Source organism: Vicugna pacos, chromosome 32 (assembly GCF_048564905.1).
Source record: "Vicugna pacos chromosome 32, VicPac4, whole genome shotgun sequence".
Lineage (NCBI taxonomy): Eukaryota > Metazoa > Chordata > Mammalia > Artiodactyla > Camelidae > Vicugna > Vicugna pacos.
In genome coordinates, this window is record NC_133018.1 from 5,485,470 (window position 1) to 5,506,365 (window position 20,896).

Consider the following 20,896-nt stretch of genomic DNA (forward strand, 5'->3'; position numbering starts at 1 on the left):
GCCCTTGTTTGCAGCCCTGGGAGTCTATCTTTGTAAGATCCTGTAGTACAGCCAATTCATCGGTAATCTTGCAGGAAGTTGGGCTAGGGGGCCTAGGCGATCCCTAGCCCCGGAAACATTGGCAGTGCCTGCGCGTAATTAGGAGACGGTCCCTAACGCCACGTGATTGCCGCTTCTCTGCCACCCTCTTACTCCAGGCCCACCGCAGGCGCCGCGCGCGCTCGCTAGACCCGCGCTTATTAGCGAGCTTTGAGAAGCAGGAGTGGGGCGGGGCTTCCGCCCTAACCGTGAAGGCTGTCAGGAACACGCTTTGCCCTTAGCAAAGATGGCGGAAGACAGTCGACAAGTGAGGCCAATCAGGAAGCCTGCCGGCGAGTAGCGCCAGCGAGTAGCAGGTGGTTTCTGATCATGCGCCCCGCTTATTGGCGGGTAGGCGCTGGGCTCCTGAGGCGGAAGTTTGGCCGAGTGAAGGACAAGCACGAGCAAGGCGGAAAGCATTGACTTCCACTCCCTGCCCGCTGATCGTTGCTTTATTCACTGGTTAATTTTCCTAACAGACCATTGTAAACCTAAGTTAGGATGTCCTCCTGAGGAGTCTGGGAGAGCCCGCGCGGCCTCGTGCCCTCCTGTCAACGCCAGCCTTGCCCCTGCCCCCGCTCCTTCAGCTTCGCCAGCTCATCTCCCCAGGCTGGGCCAGGGCCTGGGTTTCTGAGGGGAAGGAATTCCCGCGAGGGCTCGGGTGGGGCCACTTTCCTGGGTCCCGGGCAGCCCAGGGCCTGGTGTTCGTTTGCAGGATGTGAAATTAGGTTGAGAGCTGATTGCGCACAGGGTCCGTGCCCTCTAGCCCCTGGTCGCTGAGCGCCTCCCCATGGCCATCCCTGCTTGTTACAGTGGACGGAAGGGCTGGGGACCTGCGACGCTCTTTGTGGCTGCTCCCAGCCCCTGGTTCTGCCAGTTGCTTGCCTGGTCTTTGGCTTCCTGCCGGGCAGCCTCCCCAGCAGGCACCAGGAACCCACTGCACCCATCATACGCCTCCCAGAGACGGGACTGCTAAGGCCTTGCTCGGGTCAGTCAGGAAGCGGGCTGTTGGCACCGTGGGAGACTCAGCCTGGGAAACTCCTCCACTGAGATCTACTGTCTTGATCCCCCTTGTCATTTTTGTGTAGGGTGCTGAAGTGGAGAGTTACTTGGTGAGAGGCAGGCAGTACTGAAAACAGGAGTGGAAGCCTCAGGACTCAGACCCACCCCCCAGCCTCCTTGGCCCTTCACAGACCTGGGATCCTGGGAGGTAACTTCCCCGTGCTTTGTTTGCATTGGAGGACAGTGGCTGGGTACCAAAGTTCACTGCCCCAGGAAGCTCTGAGTCACGGGCAATCACTAGTAATTAAAGAGGCAGCCAGAGAGACCCAGGAGTTGCTGAATTCCTCAAGGTGAGGGAGAGGTCTGCCTGTCTGCCTCTGAAAGGGAAGATCTATGCCGACTTGGGCCACCTCCCGAGACCTGGGTAAAGCCAAAAAAACCCAGCCTTGGTAGTAGGAAGTCCATAAGAGCCTCTGACCCCCACCATCATTAGCAACTGGCCATCTTGCTACTCCTCATTATGATCCAGACTTAAATGTTTACTAGGGAGCAAGTTCCTCCCCTGCAGCTGGCTTCCCTGAGGTGTTAGGTCTCAGTCTCTCCCCTTTTCCTAATTTCGTTCCTGCTGCCACCCCATGGTACCCCCTTTCCTGTCTCAACTGTCACTGGATAGGTGAAGTTGGCACAGCTTACAAGATAGACTCTGCCATGATGCCCAGCCCCACAGGAATCCTTAGTAATTTGAGAGGTAAGGAGACCCACTCCAGCTACTCTCCCTCTTCCTAACTCTGAAATGAAGGCTCCCCATATCCAGCCCCGAGGTCTTTCTTCTAGCCCAGTTTCTCTGGGCGTCAGAGTGCTGGGAAGATGACTGCTACAAGGGGTAGAAACTGACAGGGAGACACCGAGGGAGCCAGGCCTGCTGTGGGAGAAGGCATTACTTTGGGGTGACTGCCCCCAGCTGTTTCATCTTCTCTTCTGAGGCTTTGTCTGGAAGCAGGACCTCCACAGTGAAACTGACCTTCTTTGCATGAATGAAGCTGTAGGTGTTGTCAAACCGCAGGACATCTGAGAGGAGGCAAAAAAAAAACCCGGATATTCAGGCAGTTCTGACAAAGAACTTAGAGACAGCGATTTCTGTTGAGCAAGGCAGTGTAGTAGGTAATGAGGATGAAGGTGGCATAAGCAATGGTCCTTCACCTTCTGACACCTCGTCTAGCTGGGTTATAAGATGTTCATGGAGAGAAAAAAATATAAGAACACGCCAAGTGCCAGATGAGAGACCGAGAAAGTCATAGCTGTAACAGCTCAGAAGGAGGAGGCCCTATAGACAGAAATCATGTGAAAGGCTTTTTAAAGGAGTCAGAGCTTGAACCCAGTCTTGAAGGCGGCTGAGTGTTGAATGAGTAACGGCAATGATTGTCATAATAATAATAGTAATGGTAATAATGGCTATTTATGTGTTTCAGCACTGGGTTGGCAATCTATATATGTCACTCACAAGAACTCTTGAGTTCAGCATTGGTCCTATTTTATATAAAAAGGAAGTCACTGTGTCACACAGTGAGGAAGGAGGGAACTGGGATTTCCCTCTGGTCTGCACTGCTGCCTGACTTGGGCCCTGGAAAGCCCAGCTCTGTTCGGTTTCTGACAAAAGGTAAAATAGGCAAACATTCTGAATCAGGAATTTATCCCACAGAAGGAGAAATGGACAAAGATGCTCAATGCAATAATAATAACAGATGCAGGAAAACTCAAATGTTCAAAGGAGAGTCTCTTTAAAAGTTTTCATTGCAATCCATATGATGAAATAGTATTCTGTATCAAAAGAAAGACGTTAGCTTCATAAGAAGTGCCAGGGCAACTGTCAACAACCCAGCCTTAGGCCAAGAAAGCAAGTTGCAGAACAATTTGTAAATAGTTTCTAATTTTTTTGTTAATATATGTAAAAAAAATTTGGCCTTTTCTATCTACACTGACAAGTTTTACAATTTCAAAATTCCTTCAAATATACACTGAATGACAGATATAATTCCTATGAATGTAAATGTGTGTGTACATATCCTGTATTTTATGGAAACATGTAATGCTTCTAAAGGGACGGCAAATATTTGGTAGGGTAACAGGCAAGACCTGTTAGTGGTTTCCTCTGGGGAGAGAAAATGGGCATGCAGTTGCTAGAGAAGGCTTCCAAGCCTTGGCCAAGGAACAGACTGCTTTCAACCTAACCTTTGTGTTTTTGAGAAGTTGTTTCATGTCAGTCAGACCCCCCTTCAAGAGAACAGAGTGTGAAAACGAAAACAGTAGGCCTGCCCCTTCCCTATCCTGGTCTTCTCTCACTTTTCCCAGCCCAAGACCAAAAGCCAAAAACACTGTATATTTAATCCTAAGACTTAATCCTTCTCCTTTTCTGCCCTTGGATAAATGCATAGTTTAGACTGAGAGTAGACACACCACCCACCCTGTCTTCATGGTGTGAAGTGAGGAATAGTCATTGATTTTCTCTCTGTGCCAAGGTCTTTCAGGGCCAATGGTGCCTCTGGAAAGAGGGAAGCTTCCTGTCTGCCCTGGATGACGGAGCGTTAGCAACCAGTCAGTCCTGCTAGAGGAGAAGTCTGAGCTCCTTGGGCCAAGCAGCAGGACTGCGATGGCTCTGCCTAGCGGGACAGTCTGTCCTCAGAAACAAGGAAGGGGCTGTTCTGAGGCCCATGCCCGAGGGAAGTGGCGTTCATGAACTGTGGAGGTTCGTTCTGACACTAATCATGTACTCAGAGACTCGGGGAGCCCCCGGAGATCCTCCAGGGCTCCTTCACTTTTGTTGGGGAACTGATCCTCTTGAGAATCTGATGAAAGCATACAATTTCAGATTCCATGGAGCCCACCTTAGACCCTCTGGGGTAGTGGTTCCCGGGAGGAAAGCTACCATTCTGAAGAGACAGGTGCTGGTGTAACTCTGCCTTCTCATTTATGTCTTGAGAAAATACATATATATATATACTAAATTAGCTTCCTTTTATTTCTTGTTTATATTCCAAGTAGGAGAGTATACTGACTTCTTAGTTATGTATGTAGGTGGGTTTTAATACCTGTGAATTTCGTTTCAGAATAGTAGAGACATGAAACACTATTTACTATAAAAGGGAGGTGTTTGGTCTTTAAGATTTAGTTATCACTGCTCTGGAGAGTCACAGACCCGGGATTAACATCTCCTGCTCTAGCTCACTCCTCTCGTTTTAAGGAAGAAGAGAGCAAAATCTAATTATGTGGAGATACTTGTTCACTCGTAGAGTAACTGGCAAAGCTAGACTCAGAAACCAGGTCTCCCAGGGCCCAGCTGGGCTGTTCAACCTTCACACAGCGCTTCAGCTCCGCTAGACCACACTGTGTGCTCTTGGCAGACAAATTCTTGGCAGACAAAGTCCAGATCTCTTTTTCTGAATCTTTTTCTTTCCTAGCAGGGTATTCTACACTTAGGACCTCGGGAAATATTAGTTGGGAGAAGAAAAAGTGAAATCACTTCAAACTTTGGTTCTCCTCCTCAGTAACTGGGTGTGGTTGGGCCAGGACCAGAGCGGCCCTGGAGGGTTAAGGCGATCTTGCCACTGGAGACTGGTGCAGAGTTTTAATGTCTCCACTGGGTGATTATGTTCCACTTTACAGGGGGGCGCCTCATTCAAGGGCATCACCGCCCTCACCCCCCACAAGTGAGCCTGTAACCTAACTCTGGGTGCTTACTGGGCTCAGGTCTAACCTGAGTCATGGCCCAGAGGACAGCCGATCCCACCTCACTGTCTACACCTGGGAAGGGGACATGGATGCTGGGGTCTGCCTATGCTCTTCCTGAGAATGGACAATAAGCAGCTCCCAGGCGAGGCCCCGCAGGCAGATACACATTCCATTTGGGAATGTACCTGAGAGGAACTAAAATTTGGCATTTGCAAACATAAGCCTGATTATGCTAAAAGGTTCACGGTCCTACATGGTACTACAGAGACGTAGCAGGCAGTGCTGGAAAATGGATTGGACTTGGCTACTGATTTTGGGTAAATTATTTCCCTGGTCTGAGACCCCGCTCTGTCCTCTGTCCCAACTCTAATATAGACTATGGCCAGGAGCTCCTGCACCAGGACCCTAGGATTCTCTCGTGTCTTGTCTCTTGGTGTCTGTGGATGCTCCATTGGGGGAGCAATAACATCCCTTCTCTATAACTCAGCTTCCCCACCCATTAACAAAGAGAAAGTGGAGCTTCTGTGGATGACAGTGTCTGGGCTGTTGCTAAGCTTTGCTCTCGATGAAGCCCACAGTACACGCCTTCTCCCTCAGGACCTGGCAGCTCGCCAATGAGAATACTTCTCCTCCATGGGGAGCCAGACCACAGAGCATCTGTGAGGAGGGGGCGGCAGAGACTGAAGGTTGCCTGTGATGTGGGGGAGACCGCAGGATCTGAGGCTGGGGTGATGGTGTGGACAAATACAGAGGCTGAGACATTTGTGGGGCTGGTTCAGACCTCCTGGTGGTGCTGCCGTAGAAATGCGGCGTGGGGCTTCTCGCATCTCTAGCCCTTCTCCTCCAGGTCTTGCCCTAACAATGACCACGCTGGCCACAGTGTGCTGAGTGCTGTCTGGCAGGCATTACACTAAGTGCTGCACAGACCTTATCACGTTTCATCATCAGGTGTCCCTGTGAGGTAGAGAATTTGATCCCCATTGTAGCAATCAGGGAACTGAAGCTCAGGGAGGCTAAGTCACTTGCCTAAGGACTAGACAGTGGTCAAGTCCATCTCAGATCAGTGATTTTCCATGCCTGGCCCCTTGGCTTGGACAGAAAGGAAACCGGAGATTTGATGAGGGTTTCATGTGTGTGTATATGGTTTTTCTGCCTATAATGTAGTACAAGATCTTTGTAAAATTAACTGTATTTGCAGAACCAGTAGAAAAATACAAAAGCCCTCTATAAGCCTCCTAACACCCTAGAGAGAACCACCATTAGTGTCAGCATAGAGTCCCCAGAATTCTTTTCCCTTTCTTGTAACCAAAGTATACTATATAAGCTATGTCTCATGCCTTATTTTTTTTATAGCATATTAGTTTATTCTCTTTAATGGGTATATTGTATATTGTATTCCATTGTATGGATGGGCCACGATTTATTTAACAAGACCTTCTTAAGACCATTTAGCTTATTGCCAGCTTCCCAAGCTCCTGGGAACATCCTTGTACCTGTATCTTTGAGTCTTTTTATAAATATTTCTGTAGGATAAATTTCCAGAGATAGAATTGCTGAGTCAAAGGGACTTTTAATCGATACTGCAAAGCAGAGCAAGGTTAAACAGCTTTCCGAATGCCGACTTGCCAATCGTTACTCCTCACGGGTAAACTTGCTGTTCCTGTTCTGTGCCCCTTTTTTGGATCAATCTGGAGATGAGTGAAGCTCAGCAGAGTCAAGGCTGGGCTTGTCAGCACTCTGCCCACCTGTGATCCCGGTGCCTGCCCAGCCAGTTCTGCCTCTCTGCCATCTGGGGAAGGGGCATCCTCAAGAAATGTCTGATGACAGTCACAGAGCCAGCCAGAGCTGGACCGGAGAGCAGACATTCTGAACCCCTGTGACCACCCAGCCCTGTGACTCACCTATGCCAGGGAGTATCGCTCAGCGTCCTGCCCTGCTCTTGACTAGCTCGGCCACCTTGAGCTGGTCATCTCACCTGTCCAGACTGAGGTGTCCTCATCTATGTAAGGAGAGGGTGGGGCTGATGGAGCTCCAGCCACTTCTAGTTCTAAGAGTCTGAGAGCCTAAATCCGTGGACAAAGAGGGACCTCTCAGGCAGACTGCTAGGGCAGGGGCTTCAAGCCAAGACAGAGGTACTTACAGATGCCAGGATCACTGCAGGTGAGGGTCCCATCCTCAGGGACGAGGTGGGCATTGTACCTCTGGTTGGCCAGCACCTCTGTCATCTCCCCAGCCCGCTGCCGCTCCCCCATCTTGGTCTTCAGGAAAATCCCGAAACCGATGTCCGAACCATCCGACATGAACTGCCACCTGCAGGGCACACCCACCCATTTAGACCCGATTCTGTCTGCGTGTGCCCTCTCTGGGGTCCTGCCAAGAGGGCTTCCCCTACCCCAGCCCATCTACCAGAGCCTACGGCTAGAAGGATCAGGTCCTCTGGAAGGGTCCAGAACCCTACCTGAGGACGCAGCCGGGGAAGAGGATCTCATACTCCACTTGGTGGGAGGAGCCCCGGGAAATCTGCACACTGTGCTCATACTGCTGCTTCACCTGGTCTCGCACGTAATACTTCTTGGGGATGTCGCCCCCGTAGTTGATCTGGAAGCAGAGCATGGAGTGAGCCGGATGTGCACTTGAGCCAGGTGTCCCTGGTCACCTCCAGCCCCTGGCAGCCCATACCTTGGATTTACACTTGGGGTTTCCATCAGGGTCAGTCATGGTGCCCCCATACTCCACGGGCAGCTGGTCAGGGCTGACATATTTCAGTAAAACCTCCTTCCAGTTCGCTGGCAGGAGAGGGAAGGAGGGAGAAGAAAGAATCACCACAGGCAGAATTTCATCACAGCCCTGGAGGGCTGCACAAAACAGGCAGGAAAAAACCCTGTCCGCCCCTGCACACACAACACAGGCATTGGGAGCACATGGTGTACACAAACTCTGCAAGGGGGCTGGAGAGGAGCCGCCACCCAGGGCTGCCCTGCTCTGGACCAGGAAGCCGGAGACCTGGGGTCCTGTCCCCACGGCCTCTGGCCAGCTGATCAACCTGAGGCAAATCACTTCATTCTGAGACTAGTGCCTCCTGCCCTGCAAGGTTACGGTGGGAGTGAAGTCAACTAAGTATGTGAAGAAGGTGTTGTAAACTGTAAAGTGCCCTACCTGTATGAGAGTGTATTCTCACTCCCAGGAAGGTGATACAAACACCTGAAGTGCAAGCAGAGGGGACAAAGAGAGGGAAGGACATTCCACGCAGAGGGAACAGCACATGCGTGCGGCAAGCAAGAGGACCTGAACCAACATGGTCTGCCTGAGTTAGACTGAATGTGACGGCACGATCGTGTGTCTCGTCCCCCACTGTCACCCACTGTGCCCAGTCATGATTTAATGAACTCATCACTGTAGAGTGACCCCTTAAACAGGGTCCCTTGGCTTTACCCCAGCCACAATTTCACTTCTGCTTTCGTTTGGCCACCAGTGATTTGGCTCGTTTTTAAATAACCAAGCCCTTTCCTGGCTAGGAGGGTTTGACTCAAGGGCAACCAATGCTGACATCCACTTCTGTGCCATTCCAGATTCCTAAACAAGTATCAGCCACGGACAGTATTTCGATGCTGGAAACCTCTCCATGCTGACTACAGAGACCAGATATGGGCAGCAGCTCCAAGTCCCGGAGTACCATCCGCCTCCTCTGTGGCAGGTGCTGCCTGGAAACCCACAGGGATGGGCCAGGGTCTCCCAGCCCTTAGGTTTCTGGGGACCTGCGACCAGGCAACTGCAGGGACATCGTGCCTCTTGTCTCAGGGTGCTTGCATCTGTGCTAAGCTCCAGTGACCAGCCCAGGGTGAATTTCTTCCTTCCTCTGTTGAAGATCTGTACCTTCCAAGCCCAAGGCGGGTTTGGTTGAAAGGGTTTCAGGTGTGGGTGGGGGAACAGACTGAACCTCCTCCGCAGCTTGGCTGCCAGGAAACCAAACGCGCTCATTCTCGTGGTGGGTGGCAGCCTCAGAAAAGCCAAAACTCATCAGGGCCTTTCGCTCAGATTTTGTGTGTCATCCCCCAGCTCAGCTGGAGGGTTGGAACAAGGCCAGGAGGACTCCTCCCATCTTATAGAGAGAGGACTGAGGCAACAAGGGGCAGAACTTGCTCCAGAGCCAGAAGAGGTGCCCAGAACCCCGGGCTCTCCAGACTGCCTTGTGCCACCAGCAGGGCTCAGCACATATCTGGAAAACTGCTACTTTCAGTGCGGTGCCTAAAGGTGAACACTCAGAAACCAGAATTTCCTGCCTCCGAGTTCAACTCCACGGGTGGCGCTAAGCCGTCCCGGAGCTGGTCGCAATCTGCCTTTCTAGGCTTTTCTCCCACCACTCCATGTCGTGCTCCAGCAAACCTCGAATGCTGTCTGTCCCTGGCTGGCTTGAGTCCCGTGTGTCGTCTTCATTGGCTCTCCCTTGTCCCCTGATGTTCTCCTGGCTTCCCTGACTAGCCAATCCCTGTCCACCTGCTTCCCCGCCAACCTTGCCAGTCACTTCCCCTTCTCCCTCGGGGGGTTCCTTTTTCTCTGACTGCCCTCGAGCCTGGATAGCCCCCAGGTCCAGCCTCTGTCCTGTGGGTCTTATCTCCTCCCAAGGGTTTAGTTGCTGCCTCTCTCTGGTAACTCCCAAATCTCCAGACTGGAGTTCGCTCCTAAGCTTCAGGCCCAGATCTCCCCAGCTCACAGTATCTGTGCATCCCACGGACTCCTCAAACCCAACTTCAGGCTTATCCTTCGTTCCCCAGTCGAACTAACTGCATCAGTGTGACGGCAATAGTCACCCATGCCAGACACCAGGGAGCCATTCGAGATTTCTCTTCCTCCCTTCCCACATCCAGTCAACTGAGCTCTGCTCCTCCGCTTCCTACAGAAGTCTGAAATCCATCTCTCCTATCCCTACCGCCCCCGCCCTGGCTCAGGCTGGCAACACCTGGTGCGTGGACTGTGGCCAAGGTGTGCAAACTGGTACCTGTCCTTCACAGTCTCACCAGTACTCCCCGGCTCAGAGCTCTTCTCTGGTTCCCAGGGGCCTGCAGAGTCACATCCCAGCCTCCCAGCACAGTGCCCTGGACTCTCTGCGACCTGGCTCCTGGCGCCCGGCTCCCTCTCCATGCCATCTCTTTCCTCGCCCTGCCATGCATGCCAGCTGCCCATGCCACAGGGTGTAAGGTCTTTGCTCGAGGCTCTTCCTTCTGCCCAGTAGCTTCTTGCCTGGCTTCTCTTGCTGCCCTGCTCATTCCAGATCTCTCAGCACCGGGAGGCCTCGCCCCCTCCCCAGGTCAGGCCGGGTGAGTTCCCTGGCTCAATGTTCCCACGCGCTTTCCGAGTCCTCTCTTTGACACTGGACATCTCACGCTGATACACGTCTGTTTGTGTCTCCCTCCCCGAGAGGCCACGAGCTCTGCAAGGGGCCCCGTCTTAACCATTGCTGCCTCGGCACCTGGTCCAGGGCCTGGCAGACAGCAGGTGCCCATCAAGTGAAGCCATGCATCCTTGCCCCCACCTGAAAGTGACCCCTGCTCCTGTGACCTCCATGGCACCTGCTCTGTGCCACGTCCGTGCCTTTTCTAGAGTCCTAGCTTTCTCTCTAAAGGTCTCTCTCCCATTTCACTGCAGCTTCTGGAGGGCAAGGACTGGTGTTTCATTCATCTTTGAATTTCTTCCAGAGGGTCTGAGAGAAAGAGTTCTTAGGAAAACAGGCAGGAAGTCCCCTGCTCAGCCCCAGCCTGCTCCTGGGTCCCACCGCTACCAAACCAGCAAAGGGAGCCTCCATCCGGGCCGCTGTGGCCGCATCTCTACGGCCATCCCCAGCTGGGCCCCAGGAGTCTGGGCTACTCACCCCCCAGGACCATGATCTTCTTACGAGTGTCCTCACTCAGGAAGGGTTTGATGAGGTTATAGGCCACAGGAAACAGCTTGGGGGCTGGAACAGAGACCAGGCAACGTGAGGCCAGGCCCAATGCCCACTCTGTCCCCAGCAGCGTCCTCCACAGCCCCCCGCGTCAGGCCACACGCTCCCTTTCCCATCTGCACAGTGGGGATGGTCCTCCTACCTCACCGAGTTGGGTGGCTCGAAGGAGGTAACAAATAATGGAACTTTGTGGATATAAATCGGTCTGCGTACATCATGGGTTGGTCTTCAGAACGTGTCCTCAGACCCACCGCTCTGCCTGTGGCTCACTCTATTTCACTCTCCTGACTGTCCCAGTAGTACTTTTGGCCCCTCTTTCCCATCTGGCTTCATCACAGGTTGTTCCCGACTTACCTTTAACAATAAAAAGACGCTTCAGTGTTTCGGGATAATTTTCCTCAAACATGCAGAGGAACTGTGGAAACAAAATCACTAAGTCCAGCGGGCTCGGATCTCTCGGCTTCCTCTGGCTTCCCCCGCCGCCCGGGCCTCCCGGCAGAGGGGCCCACCCCGTCTCTTCCCTCCCACCCCACGCCCATGCTGGCCCTCACCTCTCCATAGGCCTCCACAGCCGGCTTCCAGAGATGCTTGAGGCCAAGCCCCTCACAGTCGTAAATCAGGGTGATGGTCTCTATCTTCTTCCCTGTCTGCAGGGGACAGAGGAGCAGAAAGTCACACCAGGCTGCTCCCCCCGACCACTGCAGAAGCCCACCCCGCTTCAGGGAAAATGCTGATTATACCTCGCACCCCTGTTGCAACCAGATGTGTGCAGCGCCGGCCCTAGGATTTTCCAAATCAAGATAATTACCCCAGGCCGGAATTGTGGCCTAGACAAGTCACGCGTCCCGTCTAGATCTCCATGTTCTTATCCAGTAAACAACTGGGTGGACCGAGATTACATCTGAGGTTCCTTCTGTTCTGCAGTTTGACCTGGCGGCCTCCCTCTTCCTCTGCACCCCTGCAGGGCTCGGGCCGTGGGGCCTCGTGAGGCCCTCATCTCATAGGCACAGATGCTCTCTGTCCAACCTGAGCCCTTAGGGTGCACTCCTGTCTAATGCTTCTCTGCGTCCCCAGCCCTATGGGGCCTTGGCACACAGTCAACGTGGACGACTGTTGAAACGTCCCCAAGCGTATCACATCATTTCACTGGATCTTTACAACTGCTGAAGAGGAGGGAAGGAGACAGGACCATGGTGGCTCCGGCTTGCTCTTCAGTCTGTTTTCAGTCTAAGAGAATCAGTGTCCTCATCTTTGTTTGTATACAGGATTAGAGGGGCACAGACTGTGAGCTCATCGACACCAGTCCAGCACCCAAATACTTGTCCAAGGAGAGGGCGGTCAGGGGCAGAGATTCCACTGGTGCCCAGATACATAAGGAAATAACAATACGTAGTATGTTTCTTATGAAGCTAAATTTTATTCAATTTAAAGGACTGCCCTTTATTCTGAGTTTATGCCATCCCTGTAGTTTGGGGGGTTAATTATGGCAGTGATAGCTGGTAAGTTTTTTCTAAGTCCTCACTTGAAAAAATTAAAATTTGGCCACATATGTCAGTCTCTAAAACTGAAATTTCACTGGCCTGGGGCTTAGATCCCTGTGTGACATCCCCGCTCCTGCTTGAATGGCTCCACTGTGCTTCACTTCTTTTCGACTGTGCAGGTCCACCCACCTTTTCCGTCTGGCGGGCACACTCCCGCAGAAGCAGCTCGCAGTCCCGCATCTTGGTCCTGAGTAAGTCCTGTTTGGAGGCTGAGAGGAGCAGACCCTTGGCATCCAGCGGTCCAATGATGTCATACCAGATCGGGCAGCCGTCCAGGTCATAGCCACACATACCCCCGGACAGATACTGTTGGACCACCTGGGCCCAGACAGACAGGAGACACCTGGTCAGCAGGCCCAGGATGGCCACACCTTCCCCATGTCCAGGGCCTTCCTTGGGGTCCATCCTCCCCTGGGTGCCTGTGGATACCCACTCTGGGAACTGTGAGGGCTCACTCAACATTATCAGACCTTTCCTCTGAGGGTTCCAGTCCCGCAGTCCCAGGACCCAGACTGTGGGTCTAACAGACCTAACGTAGGGATGGGCGGGATAGTCGGTCCTCACCTCTGGAGGTTGCCAGCTCTCGATGTTGTCAACGTCCTTTTGCTTTCGGAACTCCACATGCTACAGACACACAATCAGGGCTTTAGACAAGCAGGGCCAGGGTGGTGGGGGTGGTCCTTAATAGGCATCGAGCAGTGAGCAACAGCACGAACGGACCGCCAGACCACAGGTAAGTCACGAGAAGGCAGCTGGCGGGAGCGGAAAAGAAGGAACTGCCCGTTCTCCAGGCCTCAGCAGAGCAGGTTATAGTTTTTGGCTGGCCCAGAACTATGAAAGCTCTGTGTTTCCAGGGAAGGGAATGCCCTTTGTCCCAGAGGATAAGGCAGTAGGGGTCAGGTAATACTCAGATTTTTTGTCACATAAGCCACAGGCTGTGATCAGGGTGTGAGGGGTGGATAAGTCCAAGCGCGGGGTGATTCTCGGGGGCAGGGATGAGGCAGCAGTGGGTTCGGATCTCACCTTCCGAAGCATGGCCTCGGACTTCTGCAGGTCAAAGCTTCTTGCTGTAACAGGGAAAGATGGCCAGGGTTAGGCCAGCAGCCTGGGTGCCAGGGACGGGGAGACGTCCCTGTTCCCGTGCTGGGGCCCCAGCTGACTCTTAGATCACCCCGCATGCAGAAGCTAATGTAGGGCGTTCACTGAGGGCTTCTGGAAAACCACAGCCCCGGGGCTTGCAGGGAGAGCACGTTCAGGGCAGGTCAGGGCAGCACCACAAGTTCAGGGTCAAAAAAGTTTGACCCAAGTAGATGCAGTCAGGTTAAGGGTCTTATCACCTCTCAGGGAAAGCGAACCCTGGATCCCCTTATCACAGAGCCTTCTCCTTACACAGTTAACCGCCTGCACAGTCTAACTTCCAGTCCTGCGAACTTGACCTGCAGTTCAAAGATGAACACAGTTCCCCCATAATCTGGGGCAGAGCTGGCAGAACATCCCAGCAGGAGGGAGGGAGGGATGATGAGACTTGAGTCAAACTTGCCAGGTCCTCCTCCAGGACTCACACATAACCCCCGGGAACACAGAGGGCCTTCCGCCTCCTCTGGTTCCTGGGAGGTTCCAGAACTAGAATTCACCTGGGCTAGCTCGATTTTATGCACAAACTGCAACACACTGTCCAGCTCAGGCTCAAACACAAAGATTTCCCTGTCCCCCAACGCCACCTGCTCCCAGACAATCTGAGTTGCCATTTGCACTCAGCCCTCGTTGTACTGAGCCAAGACCCTCTCAGGAGACACGCAGAGAGGAGAAGGGCTTCCTCAGCCACGTGACCACCTTGCCACTCTAAGTCCCCGCTGTTACACAGCCCACCACAGACATCATCAGCCATCCTTCACAGCTTGGTTTCAAGTCCACGCAGACAACTTCCCTTTGGATGTTTTCCAGTTTGCCACCGCCTCTCGAGTGTGCGGTCCAGAGCACAGGTGTTGTCTACCCTTCAATTAAATGCAAGAACTTTTTTGGTAATGGGCCAGACCCTTAACTCGGGTGACACAGTCAACTGAAACCCCCAAATCCTTTCCACCTGTGCTGCTGCGTGAGCTCTCTCCCAGATGCCATGAGGTGGTTTTCTGGATCTACCCCTGTCAGATTCCACCTTGTTACAGTCAGCTGCATTTCATCCCTTAGAGACTTCCTGAGATCCAGATTGTGACCAATTTTGCCATCAGACCTATAAACTGTCCCTCCCAGCTGTTCATCCTCTGTGGATCAGACACCCAGATCTGCTGACAGCTCTGGAACCTGGGCCAGACAGGCTGCCCTCTGGACTGTCACCGGTCTCTTAATCACTGCTCTCCGGGAGCGGCCAAGCGCATTCCCTGACTCTGCTATCATGAAAAGCAGCCCACTCTCCTGTGTCCAAAGGGTGAATTGAGATTTGACCAATGCCACGCCCACTGTGGGTGCTAGACACACGTTTGCAGAAATGAGCAGCCTTCTGTCCTGGGGAGTACCTTCTGACAGCCACACCTCATGTGCCATGGTGGCAGCAGGGGACAGCTTTCAGAGGAATATAATCTGGTTATGCATCTCAGCCTTCCCACTTTCTCCCTGTTTGACCTTGGACAAGATACTGCACATCTCTGGTCAGATCATCTAATGAGCTAGAAACACTTGGAAGATGTAGGGCACCATGCTATGATGATGCAGGAGCCCATCTGGACCTGAAAGCGGGAATCTTCCACAGGAGGGTCATCCCCAACTGTGAGGAGTCATCTTCCTAGGGAACAAGTGTGGTGGTGAACTGTGAGCCCCCTTATCTCAGGGAAGCTCTCCAGTTGACCCTTATCTGCTGGAGTCCAACATCCAGGGTTCTCCAGGGCCCTCCCTGAGTTACCACTGCCCCCGGCAGTACCAGCCTGATGCCTCCCAAGGCCTGCTGAGTCAGACTTCTCCAGGGCTCCTGCCACCCTGGTCAGGGGCAGCTCGAAGCATGACTTAGGGCACTGCCAGAGAAGCCGGCCTGAGAGCAGCTGTCGTGGGTTCTTAGTTGATCGCTTTCTAGTCCTGGAAAAGGAGACTCAGTCCTGCTCTGCCCTGCTCACAGGGTTTCCTGCACCTCCTTGTCTTATTCTCCCATCTGACCCTCCTTGCTGAGCTGCCAAGACTCAAGCACAGTCAGGGGGAGGCAGCAGAGATTTGTGGGGCTGCTCTCAGGCCTGGGGACCACAGAAGACTGAGCCCATGTTGGGGAAGGAGGAAGGGAGGAACCCAGAGCTCACTCACACCTACGTTAGAGGAAGACGTTGGGCATGTGCCTTGCAAATGTTTTCTTTAGAAAGAAAAGGTTTCTTAAAAAAAAAAAAAAAGGAAAAAGAAAAAGGGAAAAAACCAAGCAAGCAAAGCAAGGCAACAAAAACCCTAATTGAAATTCACAGTAGAGCGTGACCAGGCCTGAGCTCCTGCCCAGGGAAATGTGAGGCACAAATTAAGAGATACCTCCTCTGCTGGAAGAGGCAGGGCTTGGCTTTGGGGGGTAGTGGGGGCTTTCTGGAGAGGACGCTGGCCTGGGAAGCAGGGGCCCTGGGTTTCTGCCTGATTCTGCTTCGCATTAGCTGTGTGCCCTCAGGTAAGTGCCCTCCCCTGTCTGAGCCTCAGTTTTCTCATCTGGCAAATGAGGATGACCACACTCTTCCACATGCCTGCAAAGAGAGGGGTTATCCCAGGACTGGGGAGTTGGTGGTGCCCGATAAACCAACTGCCAGGGCCCCGGGCTGGCCTTCTCTTAGATAAGAGAGAGCTGCAATGTTATTCAGTTCAGCAGCTCTCTGAAACCACACTTCCCCCCCAACAGTAGCCGAGGAGTTTACCTGATCATCTTGCGGCTGGCCCTTTAATGCAGCGCAGTCTTCCCACTCTCCCCACCCACCCGCTTCTAGCCAAAATATCCTCCAGCTCTGGACAGACTCCACAGCCGCCCCCTCGCTGCCCCTCCACCCTCTCTGAGTGGGCAGAAGTGTGTGTGGGGGGGTCACAGCTTTTTGGGAGGAAAAGGGCAAGTGGCACCTCCAGAGGCACACAGGGCCCCACGTGGCTCTCCTAGTAGCATCTGACCTGGGGCATCTGCTGGCAGCCTCTCAAGACCCTGACAGCGCTACTCAGTTCCTGGACAGAAAAGGAAAATACATCACCTCACCTGTCCCAAGACTCCGAGGGTATGTATGTGTGTGTCTGAGTCTGTAAACAGTCAGCCATGATTTGTACTTTAGCATTTGGGACTATGATTCTATATCATGATTTAACCTCTGCTAATCTAACACAGAGGAGGAATCTTCTCTATTATTTCTATGTCTGGCAATAAAGTGTCCAGAAAGAAAAAAAAAAAAAGTATGTCACAAGAACTGGAGAGGGTGGCACGTGACTTGAATCCCAGGAGAGAAGAGAGAAAAGATAGGGAAGATTTCAGGAGTTGGGGCATGGGGTTGAGTTTGACCCTGATGCCAGTACAGATATGTACACTTCATCACCATGGGCACAGCTCTGTCATGTCCCATCTCGCCATAGACAGGGCACCCTGTCTCATCCTGCTCTCCCAGAGAGGAGCCTAAGACAGATGTTCACTCCTGGCCCAGGTACCAGAGGCAGGCCAGGGCAGAGCTGGAATAGAAGTCTGGGCTCTGAAGCCAGATGGTGGCTTGAGAGGAGTTTCGCTACCTAGGTCGGGCCGAACCCCCGGCTCCCCGTGTTCTCCAGGCACTCTGTGCCTCCTTCAAGCAGCCTGAACTGCTGGCAGCAGGCGGCCTGCCCTCCCAACAGGCCACAGAGGGGCCCTGCCTCTCCCAGGTGCCAAGACTCTTGCTTCTAGGCTTGGCTCTGCCTCCAACTTCCCACAAGCCTGGAGCCTTTCTCGGCTTTTCCTCAAGCCATGCCCCGCGTCCATTAGCAGAGTGGATTTATCGAGTGGATGGAAAGGGCACTGGCTGGGAGTCAGCTGAGCAGGGCTCTAGTCCTTCTCTGCCGGCAGTGCAACACTGTGTGACTTGGGGCAAGTTACTTTACCTCTCTGAGCCTCAGTATTGTTATCTATCCTACAGGAGGGTTGAGATTGTATAATGGCCAAGAACTCTTTTGGTTCTACAGGTTGAATACTCCAGGTTCTGAGACTGCCAGGGGAAGGGTTTCCAGAGGGTACCATTCTGTTACCCAGAACAGGCGAGCAGTCCCTGCCCCAGAACAAGCCTCCCACAGCCCCTCTTCCCTTACCTCGGAGCCAGCGCAGGAGAAAATAGTCATCTGGATTCGGCAGGGTCGGCAGCACATCCTGGACATTCTCCCGAAACTGTAGGGAGAGGCAGTGGGGTGAGTGGCAGGTCCCACCCTGACCACCCTCTGCCCGGGACTCTCATAGGAGCCTTTGCCAGACCCCTGCTCAACATGGGTCAACTCTGCCAAAACTGGCTGAGCCCCTGCGCTGCACAGGACCCTCTGTCTGTCGTGCTGCGGGGTGCTGGGTAGCAGGAGGAAGTGGGAAGGAAGTAAGACACTGCCCCTGCCTGGCTGTGCGCACTGACACACTCTGGAGTGATGGGTGGACAGATAGTCTGGTATGTGCTACAGTAAAATCTTCAGGTTTTTAGTCAGTTTACCAAGCATTCCTCGTGTGCCCAGCACTGAACTTGGCACTTCTTCACTCCTCACTCAGAGTCTCTAGGGGTATGACTGCTCCCATTTTACAGGTGAAGGAATCAGAGCTCAGAGAGGCTAAGTAACATGCCCAAAGTCAAACAGCTAGTAAGCAGCAGAGCTGGGATGCAAACCTGGGTCTGTCCCAGGCCACAGCATGCACTTCCCACGTGGTATTCTGCCCCTTTAGTAATGGAATGGTGGGCACTGTGCCCGGGGACCAGAGGGAAGGAAGAGCTTGATTCTGGCTGGGGCCAGGAAGAGGGTGGTCTCATATGACTTTATATTAAAAAATGGCATTTGACTGGGTTTGAAGGGCTCTAAAGGCAGCAGGGAAGGGAAGGAGGCAGTCCAAGTGGAGGGAACAGCTCCAGCCAGAAGCCCTGAAGGGGGAAGGTGCAAGGAGTGCCAAACAAGAGGTGGACAGTGACCCCAAGGATGGCCACGCCCACCTCCAACTGCTGGCTACCCAGTAGGTGAGCGCACCCCAACGTGTCCTCCCCAAGCCTCCTGCTCCCAGCCACTCACCTTTCCCTAGTCACTGACCCTGCGGGGCAGCCTCAGACAGGACCAATGGGAACCCGCCACCTCTGCCCCTTGCCTAGGTCAGCCAGGGACTCAAATCATCCAATCTCCCAAACAGCTCCCAGACCCCCAGGGAAACTGGCGTGAAGCCACCCCTCACCAAGGACCCTAGCCAGCCCCCGGTTTCTAGTTTAATCACCACCTAATCCCTTCTCTGCCTGACTTCCCCTGCAGGTCAGCAGTAAAATCTGAAACCTCCCTATCCAGCCTCCCTGGGATGGGGAGGCCCAGCCTGGGGCAAAGCCTTCACAGGGCTGGTGCCTCCGTCCCACTGCATAGCAGGAGACATCTGCCCCCACCCCTTCCCAGCTGTGGAGCCTCCAAACCTTGAGACTGGACTCAGTTGGCTCCAGCTCAGAGAACAGCAACCTCTCCTCTCCCCAAGGGCATCAGAGGAGATCCAGGTGGCAGGGAGAGGGCTGGGCTCTGGAACTATTGCCCCCTCCTCTGCCCAGGCGACAAGGCAAAGCCAGGCTTACATCCTTGCCTTCTGGAGAGCAGCATCAGCCCAAGTCCCCAGGCAGGGAGGGGCCTGGGTTGCAGGACAGGGGAAGACTGGTCTCAGCTCAAACTAACCCCAACCCATCGAGTCACCCGCAGGATCCCAGGCTTCGCACTTGAAGGTACCCCTTCAACATCATCTGGCCCAGTCTCCTCAATTCATTTCCTCAAGGAGCAAACGGAGAAGGACCGGTTTTGCCCAAGGTCGCAGGGAGCCATCCAAGTCTCCCAAGGAGCCCTCTGGGCCCTCCCCATCGCGCCCCTGCAAGAGGAAAACCTCCCGGAAATGGGAGGAAAACTGGGGCCCTGCTCCTGCCCCTGCCCCTGCCCCCAGGGCCCGGCTGAGAGCCCGGGGGATGAACGTCGCTTTTGTGCCCTCAGCTGCCTCCGTGGGCTTCCAAGCAACCGCTTCCTCCCAGGTGGCAGCGCCAAGGGCTCGCTCGGGACTGGGGCCGGGGCGGCCAAACTTCCCCGGGGCCCCCTCGGCGGCGGAGGGAGGGAGGCAGGGAGGGAGGGGGTGGCGGCGGGCAGCCCGGTGCCGCCGGGTGCTGCTGCCCCCGCCGCCCCCCACCCAGCCCCTTCCCCGCTCGCTGCCGCGGGAGGACTAGGGCCACCGCCCGGGGCGGGGCCGGGCCGGCGTGCGGGCTCACCTTGGCCAGTGCCTCCTTCTGCTTAGGGCTCAGATCGCCGACTCTGCCGCTCATCGTGGCTCAGGCTCGGGCGCGGCGGTTGCGGCAGCAGATGGAGCACGGACTCGTTCTCCGCCGCCGGAGTAAAGTCCCAGCCTTTTGCCGGGGCCGCGGTGGCGGCCAAGCCCCGCCTCTTAAAGGATCCCAAGGCGCGGAGTAGTGAGAGATGCGCTGGGCGCAGCAGCCTCTGACGCGGGCCCCCTCCGCCCTCTTGAGGAGGACACCTGGGCGGGAGGCGAGCAGGAGTGCCACCCGGGCCGAGGCCAGTGTCCATCAGAAAAACAGGAAGTATAGGTTCCAGTCCCAAATTTACCCTTAGCTCACAGTGTGACCTTGGAGGAGACGGACACCTGAGCTCTCCGGACCTTAGTTTCCCTATCGAGATGCTATCTAATGAGTTATAAGATTAGGTTCCCGCGGTGCAGGACCTCTCCCCCCAACACGGGAGGGAGCGTGCCTGGTGCCTCTGTAGGGGGCCAGGTTCCCTGAGTCTAGACATCGCCCTGCCTCCAGCACAGTCGTATTGGCCTTTTCTCTCTGGGCCCTTGCCCTCCTCCTGTCCTGCCAGTTTTTGGACCACTGCTGCCAACCCAGGTTGGGGACCTTTCGGTGTTAACAGCCTTTCCCCTCTACCTGTGGGTCAGGCAGGCGCGCAGAGGGGCTCACGAGGCATAGACCCCATCGCCCCCCACCGGGGGGGGGGCTGTCCTCTACTTCTGACCTTCTCAGCACTCCAGGAGAGGCTTCCAAGGTGCTCGCACCCCTGGCTGGCATGGAGGGGTGCTTCCTCCCAGGGAATCAGAAGACCTGAGTTTGAATCCTACATCTTCCACTCCTTTTTATGAGACTTCACTCAGCAAGTGTCACCTCTCTGAATCCAATCTTCTTCATTCACTAAATGGAGGTGAGTGATTTGGATTTCAAGTCAGCGTGAGAGGATAAAGCAAGCTCATATACAGAATTCACTCAGTGCAGTGCCTCACACAGCGTCCACCTCTGTGACCACCCGCAAGTCCACCATGCACAGCCTCCTTCTGCTGCCTGCCTGGCCTGGCCTCTGGGTGGGGATGGAAGAAGCCACAGTGAAAGCGATGGCCCCATGAAAGCTAGCCTCCTATCAGCTTATCTGCTTCCCCTGCTCACACCCAGGGGCC

The 20,896-nt window shown here is 54.2% G+C and overlaps 1 protein-coding gene across 1 annotated transcript; it reads right to left on the bottom strand.

Annotated features, from left to right (window-relative positions):
* Positions 1-512: 512 nt before the first annotated feature.
* On the bottom strand, positions 513-19,875 carry SEC14L2 (SEC14 like lipid binding 2). Its single transcript, XM_072952924.1, has 12 exons — positions 19,704-19,875; positions 17,548-17,623; positions 13,309-13,352; positions 12,850-12,909; positions 12,415-12,603; positions 11,296-11,391; positions 11,099-11,159; positions 10,673-10,756; positions 7,486-7,592; positions 7,265-7,404; positions 6,947-7,116; positions 513-2,148 (listed from the first exon to the last, which is right to left on the bottom strand). Exons 1-12 carry the CDS (start codon positions 19,755-19,757, stop codon positions 2,018-2,020), a joined length of 1,212 nt encoding a protein of 403 aa, XP_072809025.1. The 5' UTR covers positions 19,758-19,875; the 3' UTR covers positions 513-2,017.
* Between the last annotated feature and the right edge of the window lie 1,021 nt (positions 19,876-20,896).

What these genes read in the sequence shown, in the direction of transcription:
- SEC14L2 (XM_072952924.1), bottom strand. Translation starts at nt 19,757, where the DNA reads ATGAGCGGCAGAGTCGGCGATCTGAGCCCTAAGCAGAAGGAGGCACTG. An exon ending in TCTCCTGCGCTGGCTCCGAG is followed by an intron (nt 13,353 to 17,547) that starts GTAAGGGAAGAG and finishes TCCCTGTTACAG; the next exon opens with CAAGAAGCTTTGACCTGCAG. An exon ending in CTGCAGTGATCCTGGCATCT is followed by an intron (nt 2,149 to 6,946) that starts GTAAGTACCTCT and finishes GCCTCCTCTCAG; the next exon opens with ATGTCCTGCGGTTTGACAAC.